Raw genomic sequence first — 11,115 nt, 5'->3', positions numbered from 1 at the left:
CCCCTCACCCTACCCCATCCCCTCTCTTGTTGTGAGTGCTCTTCCCTGTCGGCATCAATCGGTAGCTCCTTTGAAAACGCAGACTCTGTGCTGTGCCATGTCCGCTGATGTCAGCAGCTGCACTGATTGACAGCCGGGCCTTTTAACCTACAGCATAAAGGTGGCCGGCGGGCTGGCAGGAGCGCAAGTCCACGAGATGTGATGATACATCGAAATGCATCGAAGTGCGGGCGCGTGTGCGTGCGCTCGAGTCATGTATGTGAATGGCAAAAGGCGTGTGTGAAGTACTCTTTAGCCAAATCAAAAGAAACAAAGCATGGCTTTATCGTATATATTTTAGCTCTGCTTGCAAACCTCCTCTTGTTGCGCCAAACAGTATTTTTTATTTAGCTGGATGTGTGTGTGTGCGTGTGCCGGGTGTCTAGCCTGGGCCTTGAGCTGTAAAAAGTGGCCGGCCCTCGGGGGAGCAGTAGAGGAGGAGAACAATTTATGGTGAGCAGTAAACCCTCAATTAATCACTTGCCAGCCAGTGTGGCCCTGTGCAAAGAGAGGTAGGAATGAATTTTCATTCTCTGCTATTTGTCTCTTTGAGTTCATCGCTTATGTTTATTAGTCATCTTTTTATACCCCCCATCCTCAGGGCTTCCTCTGATGAGCACGTCGGTGTGTGTGCGTGTGTAGCTCTACAGTAGGTGATGCAACATGCCCACTCCAACACCACCTAGCTGGGGGACAGATGGTGTAATCGCACATGCACACATATACACTCACACAAAGGCTCAAAGGACAAGCGAACCGCCCCTCAGGGACATGTGAGCTGGGGCACGAGAGGGTCAGCGGAGTCTGAGGACCACCGCTGATTTCCTCTGGGAGGGCTGGCGATTATTGCACACATACACACAGAGGGGGGAACAAGTGCACGTACATACCAAAAGACACATGCATATATGCACCAAGAGGATGAAGCAGAAAAAACTATTAGAATGAGCAATGATGAGGGGAGAGCTGGAGGAAAAGATGATAAATTTGGGACAAATGGAGGCAAAGAGTGGGTGTGTACAGAAAACAAGCTGCTGTAAATAAAAAAAGAAGACACATGCAGACAATATACTGTTGACAGCGTACAATTTTTTGAAGTGCTGAGATGAATATTAGAGGCCTTCTTACCATAATGTAGCGCTGTCTGTCCTTCATTATCCTGTAAAAGGCAAAACAAGTGGTTGCTTCAGCAGAACTGTGACTAAGGAAGGATGAAGCACTCCAGCAAATTCAAATACTAAAACCAAGAATACATATTGCATACATTTGGCATGAGGGAAGCTGTAAATTACTTAGCTCAAACTCCCCAAGAGGGAAACTAGCATCTATTAGAATACCAATTAACTTCTTCTATCTGGATAAATGTTGTCATGTATTTATTGTACCAAAGGGGTATTGTGAGAAGATGAGATATTGATTCGAGGAACATGTGACCTGTAAATAAAACCTTTCAACTTGCAGCTGACATCTAGTCAAGTCTAAAACAACAAGCTACTAAAACTAAACGTGTTATCATGGAGATGCTCCAACTATATCCAACACAATGATATCATATGTCTTTAATTTACGACACAAGTGGAAATGAACAAATAATTAAGCTTGAGTGTTTATTTTCACCAAACATTCTTGTAAATCATTGCTTTGAACTTTGAGTTTAAAAATCCCTTTTCAGATTTAAGTCATTCATTTGGGGTCTATATAAAGTGGAACTGCAATGCTTTGGTCTGAATTCCTCCTTATTGTAACTCCACAAACCCCTCTTTCACCCCTTTTTCTGAAGTGTGTCTCAGATCAACTCGTTTTGAGGCTGTCTCTTTAAATTTAAACTAAGTGCTTCACCCCCTGCCCCATTCCAGCTTCCAGACTGGTCCATTCTAGCTTGAAAGATGAATTTACGACTACAGTATATAGCGGTGCAGAAATTTTTTATTTACAAATTAATTAAAAGATGTCAACAGCAGAAGACTTGTCCATCCAGCCTTACCAGTCTGACCCAGAGCCAGAGGAGAATGAAGACAACCAAATTGTAGTTGGTAAGTCCAGACCTTATTTATAGGTTCCGTCGCAAAACTGTGACGTAATAGTTTAAAAAACATAATTGAAAACAGAGAAAACTGAATGGGTTAAAACTCATGACCCAAACAGATTATAAAGATAAATATGAAGCACTAACCTGGTTAAAACCAGACCCTGTCCTTCACTTTGCTTTGTACCAGGGTCTGGACTTGATGCATAGAGAAGTGATTCTTGCAGGAGGCGGGGCCTCTGCTGAAGTTTAAAATGATTGTATCAGTTGGCTGCAATGTATGTCGCTGTGACAGAGGCTAAGTTAAGAAGCTAACCGGAAATCGCGTGCTCTGTAAACAACCCCACTGAGAGGAGAGAAGTACCGAGCCGAATGAGACGACTGTAAATGAGAGCTGCTGCTTTGTCAGACAAATTTAATTAAATTTGGAAGCCTTTTCAACACAGACTGGCTTCATTCACTTCTTCCACTGCCGTATGCTAAAATAACTAGCAGACACTGTGCATAAAATTGACGTCGTTCAAAACTCCTCCTTCTGTTTGCTGATTGGCCCAGGTAAAATAAACTACAAGCAGACACTGCGCAGAAAATCAAAGTTTTGTTCTCTGATTGGCCCGGCTAAAAATCTGCCAGCAAAATCCTTGTCTGTGGGAGAAGTCCCAGACGGAGAAGAGAAGGGAAACTAGAATTGAGCGGAGCTGTGTAGGAAGGAAAGGGCCAGGCTAATGCAGCACAGAGAGAGAGAGAGTAAATTCAAATCTTCTACATTCCTAGAGAAATGGAATTTAAAAAAAATTAAAAGGAGGCTCCAAGAGATCCTGACATTGAACTTTACAAACAAAGAGTCAGACTTATGTCACAGGGTAACCAGAAAATCTGAAGTAGTCTCTTCTGTGCAGGAGCATGTGTGCATGAGGCTTTGTGTCCTAAGAACAGAACAAATGATACTTGGGGTCAAAGGCTCAACAGTAGAGGTATAACTCTTGTAAGAAGTGCTGGACTGGGGACAGGCATGAGGAAATATATGTGTGTGCAGGTATAATAAGACAGAATATATGACAGGCATCATCAACAGCAGATTCACTTCTTAATCACCACTCCAGGCTGCCTTTGCGCCTCATAACAATGACAAATGGGTCAAACTGTTGTCTCTGGTCTGGGAACAGGAGCACCTGCTGAGCAGAGTACAAAAGATTTAAAATGCTCAGGGACAAATTAAAAACCTGGAGGTGCTCAGACTTTTTTTCTTGGAAAATGTCAGTGCAGTAGAAATACCACAAATCCCTAAAACTGCTGTGGTGAAATTATTCATTAGTCTTTCAGCCTTTGCCCTTTTAACACCTTTGTGTACATTTCAGTTGTGCTACTTCTTCCGAACCCTTCCTTGACTTTATTGCACCTGTTTTTTTGTGCTTTTTGACTATTGGTCCACCTACTTTCTCTTTCACTCTTTGCCTTTAAAGTCTCAGGCCCTTGCCTCTTCAATCCCTCATTTCCTTTCCTCCTCTTTTTTTTCTCCCCCTTCGCCTGGACCCAGTGCAGAGTGATCCTATTGTTGTGTTTCTCCTCGTCTCTCAGGGGCAGCACTTCAGGGACCTGCTGATTGGATTAGAGCTTTCTATTCCCTCTGGGTGGATCACAGAGCACAGATGCAAATCGCCACCAGCGTGGAAAGCAGTGCAGTGGTTCACAGGAGACAACAATACTGTGCGTCTGTGGGTCAAATCACAACTTGTGACGTCCTGGAGATAAGTTGTCAGCTTCTAACTGTTTATAAATGGCCATAGATTCCAGAAAACTGACAAATTTAGATACATATTAAAAGACTGGATAGGCTGTTATAAATATAATGTGTGGAGAGAAGGCGCTGCTTGTATACGCTTTCCAGGCTTGTTCTTGTGGGGGTCAAGGCCTGTCCTCTCAAGGTACCCTAATGCCCCTGGATGCAGGACGGAAGCTTGATGGAATCACAGGAAATTGAATTGTCTTCCATTTGCTTTGGAGGCAGCCTGGAGGAGACATCCCCTCTCCGTCCACCCCTCTATACCTGCAGCTAATACCACCTCCTCCTACTACCCTGTCTCCAGTGCACTCTTGTTCCCATCCCATTACGGAGGCATGTTATACCAAACCCCTGCTTTTACGTGTCACCCAAACCTTCCCCTTGCAGTGCAGAACATGCTGGGCTGAATGTCAGCAGAGAGCCCAATAAAGCAGCTGCTCACACAATCCCAGCAGGAAATCTGTCTAAGTGTGGTACTGTATCACTAATAGGGTGGAGCAATCTGTGCAGAAGCAGGGCGGCACGGGGGCCGATCTATCAGAACAGTCGCAGCCTTTTTTATTACGTCAAGTCACAAATCTGTCGTTTCTACTGCAAAAAAATGTGAAGCAAAAGAGGGAGTTACTGATGTGCAGCTCTGTTTCTACAGATCAAAGGGGTAACTACATGTAATTAGTGCAAAGTTGGTCCAAAATAAATGTATAAATATTTAAAACCAGACAGAACAAAGTCATAAAGCAAAAAAAATAAAGGCAGATACACTGATGTGAAAATCTCAGAACATGTTTCTATTGTAAAAATGTAAACATAGTTATGCTTCCATTTTTAAGTATGTGTGCAGAGGTGGACAATAAAATAAGGTGCAAAGAATGCAGTTTTGAAAGCCGTGCACATTAAAAGACGTGATTTTTAAAAACTGTGCAAAACGCAGCCTCGTGGCTCAATGACAACTTATCACAAATACTCAGAATTCCACTAGACTGCAATGAAAATTTTGCATATTGTTTCTCATTTTTCCCATGATTTGGAGTAGACAACATTAGCAGCCTAATGAGATGCCAAACTAAATGTGTCTTGAAGAATTTCCTTTGAAATATTTTTGAAAGTCAAACAAAAGAAAACAAAAGAGAAAAATTATTTAAGTGTTCCGTGTTTGTTCTGCACCTTCTATATACAAAAGGTGCTTTCCCCAATATTAAAACTGTATTTCAAGAAAGCTAAACTAGTACTTACATGATTACATTTGAATATTTAAATTCTACTAAAAATGTGCAGATGCCTTTCTATTTAATGAATAAATTGCTACTTCAATCATTTTAAGAAATTCAGATACATATTTTTAGCAAACTAAAGAGGTTTCACGTTTTTTGTTGTTGTGAGTAGAAGAAAAATTACATTGCGATAAGTTATTTTCCTCTGTGTTTTTTCTGTAGAGTATGTTTTATGTATGTTACTTTGTCATTTGTGTCATATTTTAGCTTTTATCATTAATCTTTGGCATCTTGAGCTTTGTTGCTGTTTCTTGACCAGGTTGTTATTGTAAATAAGAATTGGTTCTCAACTAACTTACCTGGTAAAATAAAGGTTTTTATACATATAATTAGTAGAGATGTTCCAATCAGATACTCAGTATTGGTACCAGTGGCAGATATGGCCATTTTTTGAAAATCGTGTAGAATCCGTTTTAGTCATGTGATCGGGCCGATCCAGTTTTCGTGACAGTTTTCAGCATCATCATGCTTTATAGCTGCCGTTAAGAAGTCAAGATGCACACAAGTATGCAACCATGTCCACAGTGTAGGAACACTTTTCAATGGAAAACAATGATGCTGAAACTGCATCTTGCAAAATCTGCAAACTGGATGTTTCTCGTGGTGAGAACAGCAGGGCTCGCTTTAATACCTTTAGTCAACCTTGTCACTTGGAAAGAAATAAAGAAATAAAGCTATCGGATCAGTATCGGAAAAACTAATCATTAAAAAAAATCGGATTGTATCGGGAGCCAAAAAAATCTGGATCGGGACATCCCTAATAACTAGGTTTGTGAACAAACTAAATGAAATCTCTGTATATCCTTATTTTAATCAGATTTGTTAACTGTAGTGGTAATACTAAAGCAACAGCAGAAATGCAGTTCTTCAAAAGTCCACTAAAAACACTCCCTATAATTTCCTCTAAAGCTCTTTTCTCAGTTCATTTTTCTGCGTCTCAGTAAACTTTTTCAGCTTTTCTTCCTCTCTTCCCTTCCCGCCTCCTCCTTTTTTCCTCCTGCTGTCCCTGACAGCAACATTAAACAAGTGGGGAAAAATGAACAAGCAATTATGATTGATGATCAATGCATGCAGCAGCTGCTGACTTTTATAATGACAGTGGTCGGGGGGAGGGAGACGGAGCGAGGATGAATGTGAGTGTAGGGTGGATGAGGGGGGGAATCAATAGGGGACTAGGATCATTGGTATGCAGATTCCAGCAGATAGGCTCATGATGAGAAGGTGCCATTAATCAGAAAACAGAACGCAGATCAGATGGGAGAGATGATGATCCTCCTTTAGTTGATCACAAGTGCAACCAGAGCAGGTACCATGGAACCAGCATTATAGATTAGACTTCCTGCATGATTTTAAAGTATCAGAAATCACACAGATAGGCAGTTTTGTTTTCTGACAGTAAAATCTGCTTGATGTAGCTGCAACAGAAAACAGTGAAATATTAATTTAGCAATCTAGATTTTTTTTAAACTAGGCATATCCCATTGACATCCCAGATTTCTTGAATGGGCAGCTATGGCGTAGTGGTAGAGCAGCTGGCTTTGGAAGTCACAGGTTCGACTCCCCGCCATGCCCACATGCCGTTGTGTCCTTGGGCAAGACACTTCACCTGCCTTGCCTACTGATGGTGGTCAGAGGGTCCGGTGGCGCCGGTATATGGCAGCCTCGCTCAGCCCCTGTCAGTGTGCCCCAGGGCAACTCTGGCTACAACGCAGTTTGCCATCATCAGTGTGTGAATGGGTGAATGTCTGTAAGTGTAAAGCGCTTTGAGTGTCCTGGATGGATAGAAAGGTGCTATATAAGTACATTCCATTTACCATTCACATTTGAAGGCCTGGATCTGAATGCACCTTAAACATGCATCACACATAGCAGACAGGTGCGGGCCAGATCTGGTGTCAAGCTGGATGACTGCAGGCATAGAGAGTGGTTTGTCAACTGAATGTGGGCCAGGTCCGGTAATGATGGTGCTGTTTAAGGATGACATGCCACAACTGGCCCAGTTGTGGTTTGGTTCATGTGGCCCAAATTTGTCAATACCACAAGTGGCCTGCTTTTGATTTGTTTTATGTGGTGCTGGCCACTGCATGGACCACTTCTGGCAAACCACATCTAGGACCAGCATTCTTTGCGGTATCTGGGCCAACTGTTAGAGCTTCGATGCTGTGTGGGCCAGACCATACAGTATGACATCATTGGGACTCTAACAAAAAATAAAAACCAGTTTAGAGCCTGAAGATTAAACTTTTATTATAAAAAAGTCAAAAAATGTAAAGACAATATAGAGTACATGCTAAAAAGGTTACAATGTGAGATGGATAACTGCACATGAGTTGGCCTTTTCTTTGCTATATAGAGTATGCCTGAAAGGACTCCCCTTTTTAAAAGGATCTACAGATTGTAATTGAATTTAGTTATTCTCTCTGAGCAGGGAGAGGTACGTTCACCACTCAGCGTGTGAGCACTGCCACCCACGGTCAGATTAGCCTGACACCAAACTCTCTGTCCTTCACACCTGCTAGCAGTGTCCTTCAGGTTTGAGGACCTCCCTCTTCCTCCTCTCGTGCATGCTGAATCTTAATGTAGAAGAATAAACTTTGAAAATAATATCTCACTTCCACTCAAAACAACTTTTAAAAGACAAAAGAAACCAAGAGCTTCGAACATCGGATTTTTTGTTTTTGCCTTCTTCAGTCTTATTAGAGAAAAGGAACTCATTTTGTTTTTTTTTCCACATCTCCACATTTATCTATCCCCCTCCCCACATCAGAGCTTGCTTATTCTCATGGGACACCTTAGCCTCCATTAAAGCCATCAAAGGAGGAGGATATGGTCGAGGCTCAGAATTAACATCACCAGAGCCCCTGCCTGTCCTCCTGCGGCTCATCGATGATGTTTAAAAAGAAATATATGAAATAAATAAATACATAAAAGAGTGTAATATGAAAATCAATGCCAGCAGTGGGGGCTGAGGCTGAGGCATTTGGAGTGAGGGACTCATAAAGCTGAGTACTGCAGGAGACTGATGGAAGGCAAAACACTTACTTTGTTTATTCTCTCCCCTCAGCCCCCGTCCCCTCCCCTTGCTGTCTGAATCCAGCTCTCACTCCCTCACTCCCCCACCACCCGCACCCTTCTCTGTCTGAAACAGTCGAGGACAGCTTTAATGCTCCTGACAATTTATGTGAATGGTTAAGAACGATGGAAATCAAATAGTTGAGTGTAGGCAAGGCCCAGAGAGTGGCCAATAAGAAAGAAACAACAGCTGATGATGGCAAAGACGACCGTTACCTGCCGGAATGGCTCTTTAGGCTGCACTATTACTGTCAAGTTGCCGGTCCTTTTCTGAGTGCTCATATTATAGATTCATAACTGTTTCTGTGTCTGATAGGCCCTTTTAACGCAGCATAGCCACAGCTTTTATTTCATCGAGTCCGACTAATGTGCAGCAAGTACTAAATATGAGTCTCATAAGAAGAGCTTACAGCGTGACGTATAAAATATCAAAGGCTGTGTGAAGAGAATACTAGGCCTTTTATGTGAGGGTGGGATCCTTTATAGAAGTTTGTGTAGGTTTTGTGTTTAAATGGAAACTTTCTTGGTGGAAGTACTTTACCAACAGATTTGACTTAATGTGCAATGAAATCAAAGCAGCTAAAGGCCTCTTTCAATGGCTAATGCTAATCTGCAGTTTTATAACTATCAGGGGCTATGTTTTGTGAGATGAGACCAAATACTTTGCTTTAAACGAGGAGAGTTACATATAATGTAAATCACTTTTAGTATAAATAATTCCTCCCTTCATTGAAATATGACATAATGTCGGTGGCATCAAGGTTTTGTTCCACTGCACTGCGACGGGTAACACAGGTGGATCAATAAATTCAATAGCTTCTAAAAAGAAACTTTCAGGATGTTTGTCCTTGATTTCAATTTTATGATAAACTGGAGGAGATGAAAACCTCAAAGCAAGTACATTATCCTGCTACAAAAATGTCAAATAAGGAGAAGGAACTTATCTTAAGTTTTTAGTTGATTAAATCAATGTCTTGGTCCTAATTTAGCTAAAAATGTAACCCTAACACCAACTTTTCAGGGGTTTTTTTTTAACCGACAATGATTTCTTTGAGCCGAGGCAGTGGCAGAGATATAGGGTTGGTCAGACTGGGACCACTGGTCACACAGGGATGGTCCCAAAAACAAAGTTTTATTTTCTACACATTGATTTGCTAACTTTGTTTCTTGGCCCTTTTCTCACTCACTTATGATGTGATGTGCATTACTGATCAATATCTAGATGGAGTTATAGTGGCACTGAGGTAAACACAGATGTTCACATACATTTGTGTCTCACAGATAAGTAATATTGGATTTTTTTTTCATTAAATGGTAAATGGCTTGCCTTATCAAGTCCATATGGACCCCAAAGGGCTTTACACTTCACCCATTCACACACACATTCACACACTGATGGTGGTAAGCTACAGACACAGCTGCCCTGGGGCTGACTGACCAAAGTGGGACTGCCATGCACCAGCACCACCGGACCCTCTGACCACCATCAGTAGGCAATGCAGGTGAAGTGTATTGCCCAAGGACACAACAAGTGAGATGGCTGGGATGGGGAACTGAACCGGTTACGGGACGACTCCCTTAACCACTCCACCACAGCTTCCCAATTAATTAATTAATCAGATGAAAAGAGAAAATCTGCAATATGCAAAACAGCAGAAATGTTTCTATTTTCCACATTTCACTTCATGCTGTCTGGTGATTTTTATTCCTTTTGTTAATTAAATTTTAGGTTTGCAACTCTCCTCAATAAATGTTGAAACAATGAAGAGTTTTTAAGTTCATCAAGGTGTAAGTACACAATAGTTTGCAATATTTTTGTCTTTTTTATTGCCATTTTCTTATCTAATTTTTATCTTGTGTAAAGTCTGGTAATAAGTAAAACAGTGATTTGTTCAGAAATGTTTCACCAATGTTGTAGCACCATAACTCTGCAACTTATTTTGACAGATTAAAAAAATACAACAATCGTGTTGCCTCTCATTGTTCTGATTATCAGCTGGTGTATTAGATCCCAAAACCCTTTAGTTGAGTGGATTTCCTGTTCTTACTTTGTTGCATTCAAGACAATCATTTGGCTGCTATAATCTTGGAGAGGCTCTGTCGGCATCATCCAACAACAACATGCAGATAAAAAATTTGAAAAATGTTCTTGCAAATTACTGTCTGCTCTCTTGTCTTTTCCTACAAAAACATTCAGGTTTTGTTGCAGAATGGAAAAGCAAGATGTCAGTTTCGGTCTTTGGAACATAATGTTTAGTCAATCGTTTTATTTCTTTCCATTTACTTTTTTGGATAAGTGCAACTGACTGTGAAATGTGGATTTAAGGACATTTTGGCTCCTTAAGCACAGGAAGTGATCCGATGGTTGCTGTGTTTGCAAACAGTATTTGCTTCGACTGCCTTTCAAAGTAGTTTTTCCTTTCTTGCAATAGTAGGGCAACAAGAATTTATAACATTCTCCAGTACAATTAAGTACTAACTTTGAAGGTGTGACATAAATACATGACCAACAAAGTTGCAAATATAACGGTTTTGCAGATAATATAAAATATATTTTTGTTATTTTAAGGCTTTTTTGTTTGATGATGTGCCAAAAATCACAGTGCAACCCAAATTTCAACAAACTAAGAATCAATCATTGTCACCAATGTTATCAAAAATGACCAAAACACACACTGCAGCAAAATCTACATTAAAGTATTCTTATCTTGCTCAATCCTACGATGGTACATTTACATCTTTGTTTACTCTGCTTTGTCCACCCCCTCCTTCTGCTTTTGCTTTTCACCTTTTTTCTTTTGAATTTTCAGTACATTTCAGCAGCTTATGTCCCCACCTTCCTGCCTTTTCTTTCCTAATGACCCTTTACATTTGAGAAGATGGGCTGCACACACACACACACACACACACACACACACACACAC

General features: G+C 41.0%; 1 protein-coding gene across 2 annotated transcripts in view; it reads right to left on the bottom strand.

Moving 5' to 3' along the window:
• acbd6 (acyl-CoA binding domain containing 6) overlaps window positions 1–11,115 on the bottom strand; it is a 34,601-nt gene that overhangs the window by 1,889 nt on the left and 21,597 nt on the right. For both annotated transcript variants that reach the window (XM_014000768.1, XM_014000774.1), the window contains one exon: window positions 1,168–1,198. In XM_014000768.1, the coding sequence (XP_013856222.1) occupies window positions 1,168–1,198 (31 nt within the window). The remainder of the gene's footprint in view (window positions 1–1,167; window positions 1,199–11,115) is intronic.

Source organism: Austrofundulus limnaeus, unplaced genomic scaffold (assembly GCF_001266775.1).
Source record: "Austrofundulus limnaeus strain Quisiro unplaced genomic scaffold, Austrofundulus_limnaeus-1.0 Scaffold8, whole genome shotgun sequence".
Taxonomy (NCBI): Eukaryota; Metazoa; Chordata; class Actinopteri; order Cyprinodontiformes; family Rivulidae; genus Austrofundulus; species Austrofundulus limnaeus.
This window is presented reverse-complemented; position numbering and strand designations above follow the sequence as displayed.